Source organism: Phocoena sinus, chromosome 1 (assembly GCF_008692025.1).
Source record: "Phocoena sinus isolate mPhoSin1 chromosome 1, mPhoSin1.pri, whole genome shotgun sequence".
Taxonomy (NCBI): domain Eukaryota; kingdom Metazoa; phylum Chordata; class Mammalia; order Artiodactyla; family Phocoenidae; genus Phocoena; species Phocoena sinus.
In genome coordinates this window covers 19,187,131-19,209,087 of record NC_045763.1, presented here as the reverse complement: position 1 = coordinate 19,209,087, position 21,957 = coordinate 19,187,131, and the positions used below count along the sequence as shown (strand labels likewise).

At 41.4% G+C, this 21,957-nt stretch overlaps 1 protein-coding gene and 1 non-coding gene across 4 annotated transcripts in view; one reads left to right on the top strand and one right to left on the bottom strand.

Annotated features, from left to right (window-relative positions):
• RCAN3 (RCAN family member 3) overlaps nt 1-21,246 on the bottom strand; it is a 41,935-nt gene extending 20,689 nt beyond the window's left edge. The window contains exons 1-2 of one of the 3 annotated variants that reach the window (XM_032633795.1): nt 20,976-21,246; nt 13,447-13,698 (exon numbers count right to left, since the gene is read on the bottom strand). In XM_032633795.1, the coding sequence (XP_032489686.1) occupies nt 13,447-13,641 (195 nt within the window). In that variant the 5' untranslated portion in view covers nt 13,642-13,698; nt 20,976-21,246. Of the gene's footprint in view, nt 1-13,446; nt 13,699-20,572; nt 20,719-20,975 lie in introns of those variants that run through there. The other 2 variants (XM_032633787.1, XM_032633803.1) reach the window with 2 other exon arrangements.
• On the top strand, nt 4,594-4,666 carry TRNAS-GCU. Its single transcript has one exon. It is a non-coding gene; the product is annotated as a tRNA-Ser (tRNA).
• Nucleotides 21,247-21,957: the final 711 nt, after the last annotated feature.

The window sequence follows — 21,957 nt, the reverse complement described above, 5'->3', positions numbered from 1 at the left end:
GAAATTAAAGACCCATATAAGTGGAGAGATATAATTCTCCTCGGGGAATCACCTTTCTGACACTATTGGCTCTCTCCATGTATGTTTATTCACTTTTCATTAATTCCTGCTCTTTATTCTTTTCTTTGAGTTTTTTTCCTATCACCTTAAGATGGATGCTTACTCCATTAGTTTTTCAACTTTTCTCATTTTTAATATAAGCATTTTAAAAATATACATTTCTAAGTATTATTTTAGCTGTCCCCACAAGTTTTAATATATATTATTTTCACTATCATTTGATTCTAAATACTTTAGTCTAATTTCCATTATGTTTCTTCCTTGTCTCATGAATTGTTTAGAGGTTTCTTAAATTTCAAATAAGTTTCAGGGAAGTTCAGGTTCAGCTTGAACTTCACATCCAGCCTCAGGCCTCTACTGGAGTAGAGAGAACTGCATGTGCCAGCCTGTAGATGTTCCAATGGCCCAGTCAGGGACAATGTCGTCCACATGGTGGTATCTTTCCTGTGACTTCAGTGACCGAGCACTGGCTTTGATGAACAAGTACAAAACCCACCTCTGCATTTGCGAGGGGGACATGAGTACACACCATCCATTCCTGAGGCTCTCTGCTCATTGGCCTTTAGCATGGGTAAAACACTCCTTTTTGCATCCAGTAACAGAGACTCTTCACTTCTTCAAACATGAGACCACAAAAGGAAGACCTAAGGAGGAACTCACAGCCTGGACAGATCACTTCAGCACGGTCTTATGGCTTCTACCAGCCACTTATCTTCTGAGCACAGAACTCTGGAGCTTGGCTGTCTGCGTTTAACTCCTGGCTCCATTATACATCTGTGTGACCTTGGGCGAGTTACTCACTTCTGCTGTGCCTACAGTTTCCTTATCCATTAACTGAGGATAGTAAAAGTACTCACTTCATTGGGTTACTGGTGATAGAAAGAGAGACCATTTAAAGGTCTTAGAACAATACATCAAAGGGAGTATTATCATTATTATTAACAGAAACAGGTAGAGCTGTTGCAATAATCCATTTGCCATTCTGTGGTCACAAAAATAACTGTTCTACTGTGTGATGTGGATGCCCAGGAAGGAGGTAAATACACAGCGATGACAGTGTGAACAGATATTGAGATAGCAAGTACCACGGAGGCCGCCAGTGGAAAATTAAAACCTGCCCTTCCTGACAGTCCTTCAGTGTAATTCAGATGTGTCGAGCTGATGGAGCAGTCACCTGGGAGACATGCCCTCCCCCAGGAGACTCGGTTGCAGTGGGTGATACAGTGAACCACTGATTAATAGAATCAGTGTCCATCTTCCCAGGATTCTTCTGAACTTGACCTATGACCCTGACGCCTTGAAGCAGAGGACACTGCTCCTCTGTTATGACACTGAGGACTCTGCATTACTCTGCTATGAACTTTGACTTGAACTGAGGGAGAGGATAGCAGGGTTGTTTTTTTTTTTTTTAATGTAGCGATAAATTGAATTGTACATACTGAAAAAATACACTATTTCCATGCCAGTGGCTTTTAATCTTCCTTATTAATTTTGTCTTTTTGTTTTGTTTTCTATTTCATAAAGTCAACTGTTTGGTGATGGCCTTGGAGTTGCTTACTATGTATGTATTCATGGCGCCAAGCTTGCACAGAATGAAAAGCCACTTAAAACATGGAAACGGCTGATATGAAGCTATCACAGCATGCATGAAAATGTGGAGGAGCAAGACACGATTCCTCTTCGTCAAGGCCAGTTACGTACAAAGACCAAGAAACATTTCATTCTCGGGCTTGTCCATGTGCTTAAGGATTGGCAGTAACTTGAGCTCTGTTCCATTTCTTTGGTCTCCATCTAGATCTTTGTGTGTATGTGTCTTGATAAATTCTTTCTCACTGTTCATCCATTCACTCATTCAATAAGGCCAGGTACTATCTTAGATATTGAGGCTAAAACAAGGAACAATATTGATTGTGTGATTTATTCCAGGGTAGACGTTCATTTCCTTTCTGGTGGTGTTTTCTTCATGGACATTAGAGAATGAAAGTGATTTTTCAAGTTAGGGACCCATCTTTCCAAAGACATGTAAACTTGAAAGAATGTCAGGAACAAGTCTGAGAAGGAAGTGTATTATTTGTTCCTTTAAAAAGAATAAGGCATCCTTCCTCTTCCTGAACATTCGGTTCAGAAGCCTTCAGGTGTAGCCAAGTAAGGTTGGGGTGTCCATGCTGATGGGGAGCCTGGAGCAGGGTGTCAGATACAGGTGGGTTAAGGGGGGCAGACGCCAGGGAGGGAGGCAGGCCCAGCATGGGGTGCGGGAGCCCAACAAGGATGAGGACAGTGTGCCCACATAGGGGTAGCCCAACACAGGGTGCTGAAGCTCAGTGGGGTGAGGTGGATGTCCATGCAGGAAGACTGCCCAGAGCAGGGCAAGAGGGAAGGTATCCAGCAAAGGGGCAGGCTGATGGCGTGGGAAGGCCGAGGAGGGGACCTGCTCAGGAAGGCAATCCAGCCTGGAGCTCGGAGCCCAAGTGGGTAGGGATATGTCTGTAAGAGGCCAGCACAGGACACTGGATCCCGAGCAGGGTAAGGAGGGCACCCACGGGAGTATCAGAACCCAGATGGGGTGAAGGGGACTTTCCTGTGGTGGGTCTGGGTGCAGGGTGGGACCTGACACGGGGTGTTGGAACACAGGTGGGTGTCCACATGGGAAAGGGGGTAGGTGGTGATTTAATTTAAGGTGATACAGAAGAAGTGATTGAATAGGTAGCTATAATAAGATAATGGAAGCTAGTTATCTCTCTGCCAGAGAAAGGAGTTACAGATTTGAAAAGGGAGAAAACTACAAACAATTCTTTAGTGTTGGACTGGAGCTGGAAGTATACGTGTAAACACAGGTATGTATGCAAATATGTTCATTTGCACATAGTTCCCATCTCTGTGCCAGAGGCCTAGGAACAGTGAGACTCCGAGAGCACCCGGCACACACAGCTAACTCCTATCTCGGTTCCTAAATATGACTGTTCTCCATTGAAAGGAATCAGGGCTCCTCAGAGGAATGGCTGATTCCAGCGCTGGGGCAGGGAGAGTACAAGATAATTCTGGAATAGTTTGTTATGCTAGAAAGTTTAAAGAGGTACCCAAAGAGTGATGGGCACATGTCAAAAAGACACAGAGACCACCTGGAAGGGGCAAGTGCTGGCCAAACCTGGGACGAAAGTGAGCATAAAATCGTGACAGTAACAGATTATAACCAATGAATGAAATAGGAAACCATGAATCTTGCTGATATGAGTAAATATGTTTAAAACTTGACGGGGATACAGGATATTTACTTTCATAGTAACTCCCACAAAGTACTTATTAATTACAAGGAAAAAAAGAATAACTCGACAGTGCAGAAACCTGGGAGACACTGTCTTAATCAAGGGCTCAAAGTGAATTTCATCGGTAATAGGACAAATTAAAGATGGATGTGAGAAAGGACAGCATTGCTTCTGTGATGTTCCTGCCAAAGGTGCACAACCTGACTGACCCTGAAGAAACAGTTTTCAGCCAAACAAACTGAGAGATGGGCTACGAAACGACCAGCCTGCAGTCTCCTAGAGTGTGAGCATCCTGAAAGGCAGGGAGGACTAGGAATTGTTTCAGACTGAAAGAGACTAAAGAGACCTGACGACTGAATGCACTGCGTGATAAGGGACTGGATTTTTGTTGTTGTTGTTGTTATAAAGGACATTACTGGAACCACCGCAAATTTGAGTAGGGTCGGAGAATTAGAACAATGTAATGTATCAGGGTTAATTTCCTGAATTTTGTTTTTTCTCTTAGAATGCCCTTGTTTGTAGCAAATACAAATTAAAAAATTGTGGGCGATGGCCACCATTGCTGGCAACTTACTCTTAAAATGGTTTGGGGAAAAAAGTCCTTTGTACACCCAAACCAGTAAAAGTATTTCAATACGCACTGCCACTATACTTTATTTATTTATCTACTTTTAAATTTATATACATACACACATACCCATACACACACATATTATGGACATGTTGTGCTATTCCAATATAATATGCCCTATAAAACTTATAAAAATAGAAATGTAAATCAGATAAGAAAATAAAACAAACAGAATAGACATGGTTACTGAAATTAATTTAGGAGGGCTCAACATAAATGCTGGTGAGTGTTGGTACCCTGACCTTGTAGATAATCTTCCCAGTTTTTTATTCGTCACATATTTAATGCACAGCAAGGCTCAAAAGCTGTGCTCTGTGCCAGGTAGTATAGAGGTGACACACGTGCCTATTCCGAGCTCGCTCACTCCTGAATTATCCCACCCTCCCCCATGGGAGCACCCTGCTTTGGAGAGATTAGGAACACATACACATGGGTAATCTAGATGTTTCTTAGAACCCAAGGACCTTAAATCCTACCTTGATTTGGGAACCGGCAGATCTTTTCCAACTGAAATTGAGATTACTGGGGAAAAAAAGCTTCAATGCAGTATTTGTTTTGAGAAAGATAAAAAAAAATTATAAGGCATTTCAACTGTATAGACACATGAGAGAAAAGTTATTTAAATTATGTTAGGGGACTTCCCTGGTGGTCCAGTGGGTAAGACTCTGTACTGCTAATGCAGGGTTCCCAGGTTTGATCCCTGGTCGGGGAACTAGATCCCTCATGCCGCAACTAAGAAGTCCACATGCCGCAACTAAGAAGCCCACATGCTGCAACAAAGATCCCGTGTACCGCAACTAAGACCCAGAGCAGCCTAAATAAATAAATAAATATTTAAAAAATTATGTTAGGATAAATCTCAATTAAATTATAGGAAGTATTAAATATTATACTGGTTCTTGCTCATTATTCGGTGACTTCAAACGTCACTTCTTCAGACAGGCCTTCCCCAACCACTCTAGTTAAAAACTGTCACCCATCAAGTCACTCTCTACCCCTCCACTATTTTATTTTCTTCACAGCAATACTTGTCATTATCTGAACTTATAATTCACTTATTTGCATGTTAAATATATTTATCTCCTTAATGTTCCATCAGGGCTGGAGAGTCACTGTGTTCACCACTGTCTCCCCAGAACTTTAACTGTGGCTGGCACAATGCTCACTAAACACTTACTGAATACACAAACCAAGATCGAATGTGGAATCTGTAAACCAATTGTCTCTAAGAACATGACAGCTAACCTGACTGTTCAGTGATCTCTTAATATGGCCGATAATTAGGATACCTAACTAAATGATCTAAGATCCTTTTTAACTCTTGTTTTTGAGACAAAGTATTTACAATGGAAGCTACAAATATAATTGAAGATAACTGAAGATAGCTTCTTCATTTCAAAATCTTGTATTTGTAATTTCCTAAATGTTATATATATGATGCGGTGGTCTGAGGACCCAGCGCTAGTCCATGAACTTTGCTACTGGTCTACAACAAGGCTTGGTATAGAAATTGAGAGAAAGGGTCTAGGAACATTTTAGCAAGTTTACACTGCTGTGACATTCTTATTGCATTTTACAAATCTGTGACAGTTTGGAGGAAAAACCTGGTCCTTCACTAAGAGATAAATTTGAGAAGCATTCATCTACAGTTTATGCAAAAGTGTATTAAAAAGGAATAAAAATGTTAACTACCAGACTGGCAAAAATTTTCAATTCTGAAAATATAAAGTATTGGTGATGCTATGGAACAATGGGAACTCTTCTACACGGCTGGTAGGAATGCAAACAGGTACAGCTTTAGAGACTATCTGACAGTTTCCACTAAGATGGTGAAAATGCGCAACCTGACAAGCCAGCAACATCATTCCTGTTTATATACCCCGAGGAGACCCCCCACTCTCACCCTCACATATACAGGACACATACAGAACATTTACAACATCGCTGTTGCAATAACAACATCTCAAAAATAACCTAAATGTCCAACATTAGAATGGGTAAATAAAGAATGGTATATTTGTAAAACAGGACAGTATACAGCAAGCGACACTGAACACATATCTCAACATGGATTAATCTTACAAATATAGGGGACTTCTCTGGTGGCGCAGTGGTTAAGAATCCTCCTGCCAATGCAGGGGACATGGGTTTGATCCCTGGTCTGGGAAGATCCTACATGCTGTGGAGCAACTAAGCCCGTGCACCACAACTACTGAGCCTGCGCTCCAGAGCTCGCGAGCCACAACTACTGAAGCCCGCGCGCCTAGAGCCCGTGCTCCGCAACAAGAGAAGCCACCGCATTGAGAAGCCCGCGTACCGCAACGAAGAGTAGCCCACGCTCACCACAGCTAGAGAGAGCCCGTGCGCAGCAACGAAGACCCAATGCAGGCAAAAATTAATTAATTAATTTTAAAAAAACACAAAACTTTGCAGGTCAAAAGGGAGAGGCATGGTATTTAAAAAAAAAATCTTACGAATATAACGTGGAGAAAAAAACATAATTATGCCATTTACAGAAAATTTTAAATAATGTAAAATTCTATGTATTCCATTAGTGTTATAGTTTTCAGCATACAGATCCTGCATATATTTTGTTGGATTTATCTTTAAGTATTTCATGGTGCTACTGTAGTGTTTTTTAAGTTTCAATTTCCAAATGTTTACTGCTAGTATAGAGACATGTAGTTGATATTGTATATTGACCCTGTATCCTACAACCTTCTTAAACTCACTTATTAGTTCTAAGAGTTTTTATGTACATTCCTTTCTAAATAGACAATCATGTCAACTGCAAATAGAGCAAAATTTAAAAATAGTATACATACATACACACAGTATTAGGCTGAACCAGAAGAAACACCAATACAGGTATCCACCACTTTTTGAAAGTTCGCTTTATGCTGCTTTGCTTTTACAAAAGACCTACATTAGTATGTGCTTTCACTAACTGAAAGAAATCCAAAGAGGATGTTTCCCTTTTACAAAAAAAAGGCGAAACTCGCATTCAGCATCTGTTTTGCACAGCTGTTACAGAGGCAGTGCACACCGCAAGTGGTGAGAGTGGCACCGAGCTCCGTCCCGGGGAACTATCCTTAGCATCTCAGCATCTCAAGCCACCTTAGCTTTGAACTGTGTCTGTGAGCATCTGTGCTCTACCTCAATTTATTCTGTGCATGCTTTGGTAAGATGTGTCCTAAGGAATTGCTTCTTCATTTTATACCATTTCAGCTTACAAAAGGTTTTGTAGAAACACTTTACTTTTGGAGAAAGGGGGAAACCTGTATTTGACCATTTTGGCCTACAGATACACCAATTTCATACGGTTAAACTTAATAAAAAGTTAAAATTGCATGGGAAATGATAAACATGGAGTTCAGGATAATGCTTATCTCTGGGAGAAGACAAAAGGAGTTCAATTTATTAGTAAAATTTTATCTGCTAAATTGGGTGGGCACGTGGTTTTTCTTTATATTAGTCTTTATCCTTTTTGCACAAGCTAAAAATTGCCCCTTTTTTGAGAGCCTGAGACAGTGCCTTTACAGAGGAGGAATAACCAAACTTGGAAGTTATTCACCTGTGTCTTCCCTGGGCTCCTTGTGAAAGCAGAGGCCGAGGCAAGGGTATACACAAGGAGCTTGTTTTGGGAAGTGACCTCATGTGACAAGGTGGGAACAGGGAAGAAGGGAAAGCCCGTCCTCCTTCTGTCCAGGTTGTGTTACCAAGCTGGGTCACCTCTGTGAGCAACTGGGGCTTGATCCTGCTAGAAGCACTCTGAGGAGCCAGAAGCCAAGGAACCGGTGGCTGGAGAGTAGAGGAGAAGGGACGTATTCACTGGCTTCAGCCCCCCACTGGTCTAGGATTGCCCTGTGAGATGTTAATTAACTCCCTCACACTGCTACGTCTGCACCTGCACCAATACGGACGAGCATCTGTGCAGTCAGCAGAGAAACACTGGGACAAAGAGTAAGATATCCACAGTGCCACGGAGGCCAGCTGCTGTGGGGCTACACCTGCACACAGGTGAGTACGCTCACAACAGCTGGAGTGAAAACGTGGGCCGAAAGCATGCAAAGTGGGGCAAAAGAGGTGCCCATACATATATACATATGTAGTACACACACGTATGTACATATTATATATGTATAAAAGCACATTACAAAGAATGATAAAGTCAAGAAAAAGGGAGGGTTGCATTTTTTTGTGTGGTAAAATATACAAAACACAAAATTTACCATTTTAACCATTTTTAAGTATACAATTCAGTGGCATTAAGTACATTCACACTGCTGTACATAACCACTATCCATCTCCAGAACTTCTCATCATCCCAAATTGAAACTCTGTACCCATTAAGCTGTAACTCCCAATTCCCCACTTCTCACAGCCCATGGCAACCACCATTCTACTTTCTGTCTCATATAAGTAGAATCATACGATATTTATCCTCTTGTGTCTGTCTGGCTTATTTCACTTAGCATAATGTCTTTCGAGGTTCATCCACAGCATCAGAATTTCATTCATTTTTAAGTCTGGATAATAGTCCATTGTATGTATACACTGCATTTTGTTTATTAACTTATCTGTTGATAGACATTTGAGTTGTTTCCACTTTTTGCCTATTGTGAATAATACTGCTGTGAACATTGGTGTACAAATATCTGTTGGAGTCCCTGCTTTCTTTTGTGTATATACCCAGAAGCAAAATCATTGGATCATATGGTAATTCTATGCTTAATTCTTTGAAGAACTGCCATACCATTTTCCACAGCACTCATACCATTTTATGTTCCTGCCAGCCATGCACAAAAGGTTCCAATTTCTCCATATCCTTGTCAATAATGGGTGTGAAGTATCTCATTGTGAATTTGATTTGTATTTCCCTAATTATTCATGATGTTGAGCATCTTTTCATGAACTTATTGGCCATTTATACATCTTTGGAGAAATGTCTATTCAAATCTTTTGCCCATTTTCAATTAGTTGTATATACCCCATTTGGTTTTTGTTGTTGAATTTTAGGAGTTCTTTATATATTCTGGGGATTAATCCCTTATCAGATATACGATTTGAAAATATTCTCTGCACACGTTTTAAATTCTGATAAAGTCCAATTTATCTATTTTTTCTATTGCTGTCTGTGCTTTTGGTGTCCTATCTGAGAAATTAATGCCAAATCCAATGTCAAGAAGCTTTCCCTCTATGCTTCCTTCTAAGAGTTTATAGTTTTAGCTCTTACATTTAGGTCTCTGATCTATTTGGAATTAATTTTTGTATATGGTGTAAGGTAAGGGTCCAACCTCATTCTTTTGCATGTGGATATCTAGTTTTCCCAGCATTATTTGTTGAAGAGACTGTCCTTTCCCTGTTGAATGGCCTTGGTATCCTTGCTGAAAATCATTTGACCATATATGCAAGGATTCATTTCTGGACTCTTTGTTCTATTCAATTGGTTAATATGTCTATCTTTATACTAGTACCATACTGGTTTTTTTTTTAATTGAGATATAATTGACAAGTAAGTACCACACTGCTTTGATTACTACAGCTTTGTATTAAGTTTTAAAATCAGCAAGTGTGAGTCCTCCAACTTTGTTCTTTTTCAAAATTGTTTTGGTTATTTGAGGGTCTCTTGAGAGTCTATGAATTTTAGGATGAGTTTTTCTATTTCTGCAGGAAACATCTTTGAGATTTTGATAGGGATTGCACCAAATCCATAGACTGTTTTAGGCAGCACTGACATCTTAACAATATTAAGTATTCCAGTCCATGGATATGAATATCTTTCCATTTATTTGTGTTGTCTTTAATTTCCTTCTGCAATGTTTTGTAGTTTTCAGTGTACAACTGAAAAATGGTTTCTAAAGCAAGCTCAATTACTCTGTTACTCTGAAACTACTGTATGAGACTTGGCTAGGATTTCTTCCAGCTCTAAACTTCTATGATTCTCTAGTGTTTAATCTAGCCTTGAAGTTAATTAAATTTTTACTAATTCTTGGCCAGAATGGCACTATAGATTCAATTGAACAAATATTTACTGAAACCATATTATGTTCCAGGCACTGTTAAAAATACAGTTCACTTTAACATTCTTCCTTTGAATCCCCTTTTTCAATTCTCAAGTTTAAAACAAATCACTTTCCTCAAAAGATTCATTTCTCCTGGACTGAAGGTTGTATTAGAACACTCAACAATTGATTAGGTCTAAAAACCAGAGACTCAGGGTATTTCAGTTAACTTCCAGATATCATTTATTTTTCTTAAGTAATATTTTCTATTCTTTAAATGGAGGGTGTAGAAACCAAATGCTCGACAGAAAGATTATATTATGAATATGATTATACAGACCACAGAAGAATTTGCCCCAGTGTATCTGAAATCACAATTTCAGATTAAATCTTCTACATACTACTTAACCTCACTCAGCTTCTAAGTCTGTTTCTCTACCACAGCTCTGTATCACTAATCCTCCACAAACGTCTTACATAATCCATTCATTCAACAAACATTTAACAGGTGTTGCCCCGTACTGGGAACTGTATTAGATGCTAAGTGTCACTGATCAAAAAGCAGGACCAGGAGAGCAAGTAGAGACGGTCTTAACACCCCAACCATCGTCATTAGAAAAATAAATCAAATGTCGTATGGTGAGTAGGTCAGTGGAAACAGTTTCATGTGCGAAGGGTAGTGCTTTGCGAAGAGACTAATCCAAAAGCCACGTGCATTTCTTTATAAAGTCAGTCCTATCGGAATGCTGTTTCGCATCAACATTTACTGAGCCCCCTCAGATACTCAGACCTAAATCAGAAAGGAGAATCACTCCAGTTTCTCCCATCATAAAAACCTAAATTGCATTTTGAAGACCTCTCATGTTCAAACCAGAAGGCTGCTCAATTTTTCCTTATTTTAAGAAAGGGAAAACTGGGGTTAAAAATGTCAAGTTAATAAAATCACACGGAACAAATTCCAATCTGTTACAGAAAAATTAGGTACTAAACCTGCAGTGCTCCAGATGGAGCCACTGATTAGCTGAGCACATGTATAAAAACTAGCAGCCGTGCTGCTGCAGAAACAGAAATGACGAGATAAGCCTTTTCCTCGGTTTATTTTTCTTACAGTTTGCTATATTCTTTACTTTTCCTCCCCCACCTCATGCAATTTTCAAGAAAAACTGATGAAAATGTAGAGCCCAAATCCAGCCATCTAAAATGAAGATTCACCTTCACAAGACAATGGCACCTGTGTTACTCAGTCTACCATTCAGAAGAGGGCAAAAGCGCATCCCAACAATTATAAAATTATCAAGACAGAAACCTTTTCAAACCTGGAGAAAAAACTAAAATTCTTTTGAAAATAAAACATTTAATTGCAATCAGAATTATTTTGCCCATGATCCATCAGAAGTGGTTTTTGTTTTGCTTTGTTTTTTGCACGTATGTGGATGACCTGCACAGACAGGTTATTCCAGAAGAAACTAAAGCAAAATAAGACACTGATAGTGAGAAGCAAACTATAAAGAAAACATTTGATTCTCCTTACACTTTATATCCAATTAATGATCCATATATAATTTTATTATATCAACATTTTATATTCTGCAGCTTCAGATATTATCATGAAGGTTTTTATTTAAAATTTACTATGAGTTAAGAACTGTATGTAACGTGAAGTCCACTGAACTGCTGCTAGGATTTCTGGTGATATGATTTCCAATATAAATTTAGGTTAGATACAAAATCAAATGGTTTTAAAATTGAAAACCAACCAGAATTCATCACTTCGGCAAGTTAAACAAACCCCTAGGCTATAGTAAAAAAGAAAAACTTGGGACAGATAAGATTGTGAGGTTTCTTGAAAAATTCTTACGAATTTTAAGATAAACTAGTAATACATGTGGTTTCTCACAACAACAAAGTCACTGTAATTATTTATTACATGAAAATTTAGAGCTCTTAAAACGTATGAGAAAACTAGGAAGAATGATTTCAAAATGTCTACACTGTGACTGAACTTGGGAAAGAAAATAGCATTTGTAAATGTAAACAAACCCAAACGGTAAAAACCTGGTGGCTGCCACCCTCTCTCTCTCCCCTTCCAGGTCTCCCGTACCTCTAGGCTGGTTTCCACAAGCGCACCCCAACGGGCCCTGCTTTTGGCTCTCCTGCCACCACTCTGCCCTTTACAGGTTGTGGCTGACCTTCCCAATGTGTAATTCTGACTGCCACTCCTTTGCTCAGAGGCTATTGACCACAGAAGGGCAAGCTCCTTGAGTCTGCAGGATGCCTCACACTCACCTTTCCAGCCCAACCGCTCTTGACGTTGGCTACATCTCACCTCAGCACCAGCCACACAGAACTGCTCACTACTCCCTGCAGTAAGCGGTCCACGCTCTCCTGATTCAGCTCTTTCGCTCATTCTGTTCCCTCTGGCTGGAACTGCCTTTCCCTTCCCTGCTAAACTCCTACCCAACTCACACAGCTCCTCTGCAATGCTGTCTCCCCGTAAGATCTTTTATTCCAGCTGGCTGTGATCCTACTCCTCTGTTACCTCAGTACTTTCAAGTGTCTCTAAAGGCACGAGTATTCTATCTTACATCAAATTACTGATCATCTCCACTGCAGGACTGTAAACTCTCTGTGGCAGAAGCTGTTTAAATTCCCTGAAGCAACTGGTACAGTGCCTTACACACTGGAGCACTCAAGTACGTACTCAGTCAAACTATATCAAGTTCTGCTCCATGAGAGTCACTGGAAGGAAAATACTTAGAGGGCATAGATAGCAAATTAAAAGGATCGTGATAGGATTTTTAAACGAAGCCTTAGAACGTGCAAAATTCATACCAGTGGCAGAAATATTTTACTTTTGTATGACTAAGACCACAAGCTTTTGTGAGGTCACGACGGAACCAAAAGCGCACATACAATCTCTCTTTCCAGTTAAATAATGAATGAACTAAAGAAGGGTAACCTTTTAAAAAAATAAACTCAATCATTTTGCCCCGGCCAGGTTGTAGAAAGTAAAACAAGAAATACTAACAACTCTGTTAAAATGAAATCATAAATAGTCCTAATTATGTAATTAGCCCTAGAAAAAGGCTTAAAATAATTCCTTCTTTTGTGAATTAACTCCCAAGTAATAGGAAGCCAGGCTAAAAATCACTTAGCTTCTCTTTAACCACAGGCTCCAAAAATGAATAACTGCATGAATAAATGGATGAACTTAACAGGACTTGATTCAGAGCTCACTAGAAACCAGTACTTCTCAAAATGTCTGTGGGGAAGGACTGGATTTTAAATATTTCCTATCTGTTGCAGACTGATAGTCTCATAAAGCATAATAAAAATGCCCCAGCAACGTCTAAAGTTTGGTGCACACTTCTCTACTTGTCACGGACCAGTAATAAACTTTGCAAACGGGCAGCGACATGCTGTTTCCCCGAACCCGCACACATTTAACACACTATCAAAGGCAGGGAAAGGCAGGGTACATGCCTACCTTCTGCTCTGGCACCTCAAACACAGCTTCATGGACACTGCAAGCAAAAAGTGAGGTAGGCAGATCACTTAAATCCATCATTTCTTCCAAATCATCTTCATTTTCACCAAAAATCATCTCTTCTTCCTCTTCTTGGTCACTGCTACAGAGATCTGACTGGCTGTCATTCCAAGATTTCATAGTGTCCCTCAGCATTATCCCCTAAAAGCAGGTCTTTTCCGTTCTTAAAGTTCTAAGATGTCTACCAGGCATCTACCGTTAAAAAAAAGAAAACAACAGAGATAAGACTTTGAAGGCCCAATAACGCTCCAATTCTCAAGACAGCGACTCATCAAATGAAGCAATTTTATTCAGGAAAGATCACTCAAAGTTTAAATAACCTCATTACAGTCCTCATAAATGAATTCTAGACATACTAATTTGATTTGCTTAGCATACTTTATGTAATATATTTCACTGGCAACGACATATTACAAAAAAAAGGCTGCAAGTTTTCTAGTGAAATGGAGCTGGGGGTATAATACAAAATGAGATACTATCAACATGTACACCAGTTTACAAGCAGTAGGAAGGAAAATGTGAACCAGAACTGCCTTTGCATATTTGTTTGGGATTTAGGTCTGCAACACTGAAATTGGCAGAGCAGAATAAAACCCACACTGATTCACTCACCATCTGCACCCTAAAATATGGTCTGCAATAAGCTGACGTTACCTTTTTTTTAAACAATTTGTTCTTTTTGAATACACTCTCGAAGAACTAAGTTACACAGAACCAAAAGTTCTATACAAAGTTGGTCTTTGCTAGTATCAGTAATATTTACAACGGGCAAAATCTGACATAGAAGACAATTTTAAAAATGTCCTTTCTCTGAATGCTTAAAAATCAATAATTTTAACCCCGAAGCATGGAGCTGATAGTGTCCCACTGTTAAGTAATGAACAGAGTCTGTCTTATAGGACTGTTTACGTGCATTTTTGTCTCTTCTGATGAACTGCACTCCACATCCACCAAGCAGAGTGCCTTGAACATAACACATTTCAAAATGCTGGAATTTAAGTAATACTTATCGGGCACAGAAAAATTAAGTGAGCATGATTATTACTACCTCAATATTCCCTTTGTGATTTTCTCTTTTATTTCAAAGAACACGAAGTTGCAAATATATTGCTTATATAGAAAACAGTACAGAATGTTAATTATGGGAAAAAATAGTGATTTTTTCCCCCCGTTATGCCACTATATCAATCAGGAAAGACTAATTCTAAAAAGTAAAATCTTTACTTGTTTTCAGAAACATTTTCCGAGTGTCTACTGCATGCCAAGTACAGGGAGCTACGAGATGAATAAAACATGGTTCCTATCCTCAAGGAGATCCCACCAAACCAAGAATTTCTTCTCTTCAATAATACCCCCAAAGGACCTTGTTCCATTAACTGGCTCCTATACTTTTAATTTCTCCGTCTCCACCCATTCATTCCTCTTCTTCAGCAAACATACCTCTTCAAGATTCCCCACCCCCACTCCGGCCCTATCTTGAAAAAAGAAAACCTTCCATTTGGAGTCGGCCTGCCCCTCCATCTACCTCCCTCTGTCTCTGCTTCCCCTTTCCTACCGGCTTCCTGGAAAGAGGAGTCTCCTCAACTCCAGTCACTCCTAAATTCAGGGCAGCAGGACTCCTGCCACCCCCTTCCAGCTAAAACTGCCCCCATTGGACAGCAACAGCCTCTTCGTGGTGTCCTAACCCCAGGCCTCTGCCTGTCTCTGCAGCCCGGGACCGCCGCCCACCCATTCCTTCTGGGACATCTCTGTGCCCCTGCCCTCCCCGGGCTTCGTCTTTCCTGGCTCTCCTTCCTCCCCAGCTGCCCTTGTCACTGGCTCCTCTCTCCCTACTCACCCTTTACAACGTCTCTTCGAGGTTTCAACCCCATCCTCTTCTTCATCTTACTCTTCCTGGGTGGTTTTATCCAGGCCCAAGGATTTTCACTACTCCACCACCAGTGTTTCTCAACTTTGTTTCCTGCTTCCCCGTGGTTGACACACACAACACATGTGTATCAATACAGTCTCTCGCTTCAATAATTCTTAAGCGGGAAAAGATGTCACCGAAATTGAGGGGGAAGCAAGAGCAGAATCTTGGGCATTGGAGGCGATGATGCGTTGAAAACCGACAGGATCCCGAAAGATTCTCATCTGCCCCCAGGTCTTTCCTGCCTGTGCACACTGAACTCCACCTCTCTCTCCTGAGTTCTAGACTTGTATTTTTAGCTTTCCTTTGAATATACCTATCTGGTACTACAACTGTTTAAAACTTATTCCTTTAAGTAGATGACTGTGCTGGAAATCTCTGATCTGGACAGGGGCATGCTGGGGGGCAAGATAGTATCTCACTGTGACTTTCATTGTAATCTTTTCTTTAAGCCTAAATTGTCAGGTAGAGTCTGTAGCTTTGTTCATTTCTCTGTTATGTACTTGATTATTTGTTTACAGATCACTTCTAAGCTACCAGAGCTTGAGTACCTTTGAATCCCCAGTCCCTGGCACAGTTTCTAGCTCAGAGTATATGCTTAATAAGGATTACTGAACGCAAGCAGGTAGTACTGTGTTTACCCCTCTGATACGGCAGCACAGACAAAGGAAAATTTAATTCTGCATGAGATTAGAGACAGCTTTCCCAAAGGAGGTTATGGTTAGACTTAAAAGATGAACAGAATTTCAGCAGGAAGAGAATGGGGTGCATTCCAGGCGAAGCCAACAGTTCATGGACAAAGGCAGGAAGACAGAAAGAGAAGCAGGCACAAGATCATGAGATTTGGTGCGGCCAGAGTGGACCAGGTTTGGTGGGGATGGCACGAAACAAAGTGAGAAAGGTAGGTTTGGGCTAGGCTGCCTTGAAAGTAGGGTTACAGAGTTCTGACATAAAAATTAGTCAACATTAGCATGGCATTGAAGGTTTTAGGCAGGGAAATGATATAACCAACCTAATTTAACTTTCAGTATCACTAAAAGTGGGCTGTCTTTACCTCTTATCTCTGAGACACTAATGTCTTTATCCTCCCCCTCCCCATTAAAAAGAGGTGAGGGGCTTCTCTGGTGGCGCAGTGGTTGAGAGTCCGCCTGCCGATGCAGGGGACACCGGTTCGTGCCCCGGTCCGGGAGGATCCCACATGCCGCGCAGCAGCTGGGCCCGTGAGCCATGGCCGCTGAGCCTGCGCGTCCGGAGCCTGTGCTCCGCAACGGGAGAGGCCACAACAGTGAGAGGCCCGCGTACCGCAAAAAAAAAAAAAAAGAGGTGAGGAAAACACCTGGCCTGGCTGGAGAGTTAGGGAGCTTTGAATGGCTAGATTTTGAAATTTGAGAAAGTCAAGCTATTTTTGATAAGATTTTCTGTTTGTCTCAAGTTCCTTCCTCCAACCTCTAAAAAAAAAGAAAATCAGAGCACAAGAAACAATCCTTCACCTGACTTAAAAAAAAAAATTCTTAGAATGTTACACCTTCATTTCCTGTTTTCTACCTTCACTTTGGGGTAACTTTTTCTTTTGATATAATGTCAAACAGAAAAGTTGTAAGAACAGTATAAGGAATTCCTGTGTACCTTTTTCCTGTACACAATTACTTACATTTTTGCCTATTTTAAAAATCATTCTCTCATTTTAATACATATACATTTTTCCCCAAACCGTTGAGACTAAGATAGGGTATGCCCCCTTTACTCCCAAATACTTCAGTGTATAAGAATAAGATCATTTTCTTATACAACCTACAGTTCAATTATCAAAACCAAGTACTTTAACATTGATATAATATTTTTATCTAAATCAGAGTCGATTTTCACATTTTGTCAGTTATCCCCTATAATATCTTTATAGGTATTTTCCCTTCAATTTTTTTACATTATTGTTAAATTATTTGCCTTTTGTCCCAAGATATTTCAATAATCTTTATAGCATTGCTATATTTTCTTCACTTATACAGTAGTGTATATTTGATACAGCTTAAAAGAATGGATTAATGAAATACCATAGTAACTGCAAACAAGTTTGAACAATATTTAAATATATCTCAGAAAGATTCAGGCTCCATAATCAGACTCCTCTAGATTTAAACTCTGTCCCCTGTATTCTATGTTAGGTAAATTACTTTGCCTCCCTTTCTATTTCCTCAACTATAAAATGGGGGTGATAATAATAATTCTTATCCAATAACGATGTTAGAAGTGTTAAATGAGAGAATACATGCTGGGTGCTCAGAATAATGCTTTGCATATAGTTGGTGGTCGATAACTAATTATTTTTACATAGGCACAATCTATGTCAATGTATTGTTGGGTCGAAAGGATCCCAATAATATCAGAACCTTCGGTGGAACTTATATTAAAATAACAAAATGAGAAAAATGCACACCCAAATGACCTAATTCCAAGCAACAAAAAGGATACAAAACTAAAAAAATAAAACGAACACTTTGTATCATTTCAAGAAAACTGTTCCGTCGCAGACCAATAATATCAGCTCCAGAGCAACCACTGGTATAGTAATATAGCTCCAGTGTGAAATCATTTAAAGATTTAAAAACAGAGAGCTGGGCTTCCCTGGTGGCGCAGTGGTTGAGAGTCCGCCTGCCGATGCAGGGGACACGGGTTCGTGCCCCGGTCCGGGAAGATCCCACATGCCGCGGAGCGGACGGGCCGGGGAGCCATGGCCGCTGAGCCTGCGCGTCCGGAGCCTGTGCTCCGCAGCGGGAGAGGCCACAACAGTGAGAGGCCCGCGTACCGCAAAAACAAAAAAACAAAAAAATCCCCCAGAGAGCTAACTGAGAAAAGGCCATGGTGCCCTTTTTAAGGGCCTCAAAGAATTTTATGTTGTAATTCAGTGCACACAGTATTAGAGATGTTGTCTTTCATATGACGGTTCTCTTGCTAAAGGCCTGCCATGAGATTTTTTTGGATATAGCTTAAGTCAACATCATCAACCATTTCACAATTTTCTGACATCATAAATGCAGCCAGATTTGAACAGAGAGATATGATCAGAGTCAACCAGTGGAAAAGACAATCCTAGCACCTCTGTAAAGAAATCATCTTATAAGGTAACTCAGCTGGTACTTAAGAAGTTGTTTGGTTTTATTAAGGAAAAGAAAAAAATTTACAGAAGTATACAGCCTCTATGCTGATATTACTGGAGTTGTTGCTAACTCTGCCTCACTGCAACTCCTACAAGGCTAACCTGTCCCTCAGTTTACTAACTCAGGGGAATACTGATTGGAAAGGGCTGAACCAATATCCACCAGCTTTTGTAAGCCAAGGTCTGTGCTAATCAGGGTTTAGCATCATCTGCAGCACAGCGGTAGCTTCTGGCAAATTGTTTCTTCATGGAAATATCACATGAGTGGAAAACTCCAAGTAGCATGACCCTCTGCTCTGCTACAAGCCTAGTGACAGAAGTAATCCATCAGGGGAAAATGTCAAGCACATGGATTTACTCTGCATTTTAAATTCTGATCAGGAAAAGGTAAATTCCTCCTCCTCCTCCAGGATTAAAAAAATAATAATTTTTCAAAATAGTATGCTTCTCAACTTGGTGCATATTTAAAATACCTTAGCTAGATGCACTTTATTACGTTTCGATGTGCTCAAAATGCTATTGATCAATACTGGAAGCAAACAAAATACCCCATTTCCAGCTCTACAAGTGCCCTGCTGAATAACCTTGGAACAGTCACATGGCTTTTTGTATTACACTTGTCCTCTCAATATAAAATGAGGAAGATACTCACAGATGCTCTTGAACTACTAAATACCTTTTAAAAACGTCTAAATTATAAATTTAGACTAAATTCCTTTTTTTTAAAAAAACCCTCTGGATTGTCAATGTGGGGGTTCTGAATAGCTATCCTACAAGCCTCTATCTCCCACTTCCTCCCCACTCACTACTTTTAGGTAGACTCTTACTACTTTGTAGTAGCTGTGGTATGAAAAAAAAAATGGTGCAACAGTAAAGATGAAAATTAGATTTTTGAATTTTGTATGTTTCAATGACCTATGCCCTCTTTTCACACTTGTCAGAACAAATGAAAATAACAGGCTTTAAAGAATAATTGAAGTAGAGATGTAAAGACTGATGCTATTTGTTTCGCTGTATGTAATTCATTTCCTCTCACTATAACCTCTACATTCTAGGAGAAAAGTGGAGATCCACTGTCTGACCTCCACCTTCTGTAGCTCTTTGGGTCTAAATAACAAACGGTATTGAACTTTAGACCTCCCATTATTTCACAGGTTTCAGCCTAACAGATTTCCAAATCACACTATTTTTCATGACGTTTTGCCTAAGTCTTTCAACCAACATATCCTCTAGTACCATACAAAATTTGTACTCATTTGTAATCCTTAACATGAACACGTTTAAAAGTTTTACAGATGTTACAATTCAATAGTGGGACAAATCTTGTTTTCCTGAAAAGCACTGAAATCTCTTCCCACGCTAAGAAGGAAAAGTTTTGCCAACCTGGTAAAACATAAAGCTGACAGCGTGGCTAAAGAAGGGGCTCTGAGTTTTCAGGCCTTTCACTGTCTTCCTGCATCAAAAATCCATTTCTAGAAAACCAATATAATATCCCCACCAAAAAGCACGAACTTAGCTGATACACAAACATCTGTATGCTGAGTCTCAGTATTGTGTGTTTTTATAATTTAGTATTTTGAATCAGAGCTAATGAAACAGTCTTAAAATTAATCACTTTAAATCCTATGTAATCACAGCTACAAATAAGTCAATCGCTTATGAAATTGTACATCTGAGACTTCTATGAAATACAGAGACTTCTATTAAAAGTTCGAATAAATGTGGTGTGCTAGGTAACTTTCAACAAGAAGGAGCAAATACTTCTGGCTTTGAGCACTGCACTAAAACAACACTTTAAATAATCCTAGTTTGTATCTGCAACACGGATCTGAACTGCTCCCTGCACTAGACTCCTAATCCCTGAAGGAGATGATCAGATTTTGCACGGAAGCTGGGACGAAGCAACCTGAAAACGGACCACTACTGCTCTATTGGTCCAGGCAGCAGATGGAAGCAGACAGACAAGTTTCATGAAGTTATAGAATAGGTAATGCGATCGTTACCCGCGCATCACGGAGGAAGGAGAGCAAGAAAAAAGGAGGGGCTTCCAACTTCTGGTCGCCCCTGGACTGCACCCTTCTGCCTTCAGGAGCACGTTGGCTCTGTCAGCTTTTCAAAAAGTCAAACAGCTGTTGGAAGAGAGAACATTTTTCTTGGTTTTGTTTTCCAAGACACGACCCCAGAGCTGTCAGAGAAGAGCCTGGACGCCAGAGGGGCTGGACCCGGAAGGCAAAGGCGCAGCATCTCTGGGGTCTCGGGCACAGGAGCGCCCACCCCTCCCGGCACCTGCGGACGGTTTCTTTTTTTAACTTGCCACACCCAGTGCCCCCCATCCTACCGAGAGCCGGGGGCAGAGCCTGCTCGGAGAGGCGGGCGCCGGCCCCACCCTGCGAAGGGGAGACTCACCTGCTCGCGTGGCCGCCGCAGGCAGGCAGGCAGGCAGGCAAGGAGAGGCCGGGGCGGCCGGACGGTCTACGCGGGAGACGGGGCGCCGCGAGGGGCCGCGCTTGGGGAGACGCGGCGGGCGGTCGCCGGGGTACAGTCTGCTAGATGCCCGCGGCCCAGAGCCTAGCTGCCACGCCCTCGACGTCCGCGGGAGCGGCCGCCTCCTCCTGGGCGCGAGCCGCGTCCTGTAGAGCGAGGCCGTCGGCGTCGCGCGCGGGCGCGCGCCCGTTCCCGCGCGGCTCCGCCCCGCCCGCTCCCCCCCCCCCCCCCCCAACCTCCGGCGAGCTCTCGCGGCGCAGGCGCCCGGTGTCGACCGCCCGGCGGGGGCGCGCGGGGCCCAATAGACGGCAGGAAGCGGCCCCGCCCTTCGCGTGCGGCCTTGGGGCCGGGGCGGGAGCCTGGCTGCGCGCTCGCACTTGACCTGCATCCGGGTTTTCTTGTTCCGCGCAGGTGAGGGGCTTGGGCGGTCTAGCTGGGGAGGGGGCTTTAGGTGCCCCCGACGGCGGGACCTTTGGCGATCTTCTGGTCTTGCACCGTGACCAGAAATGGCTTATCTCCTTTTCTTGCTTGGTCCCATCCAGTCGGTGGCAAGAATAGTTAGTAGGAATATAATGAACATTTACTGAGGGCTGGTTACTATGTACACTGCAACGTGTGCTTTGCAGGATTTACCTCATTTAACCTCACAACCAGCGAACCGAACATTATTATCCTCCTTTTATAGATGAAGAGGGCTTCCATGTGCTTAATTCCCCAAGACGAGACAGCAAGTTAGGTGGTTGAGCTATAGGTTGCGTCCGGGTGCTGACTCCTTGTCCTGGGCTCTGAACCACGGTGGGCTTCTGCTGCAGCCGCCGCCTCCTCCAACCCCCCCCCCCCCACTCCCCCTCCACCTCCTGTTCATCGTATGTAAAATCCTAATAATATTTACATTTCTAATGTT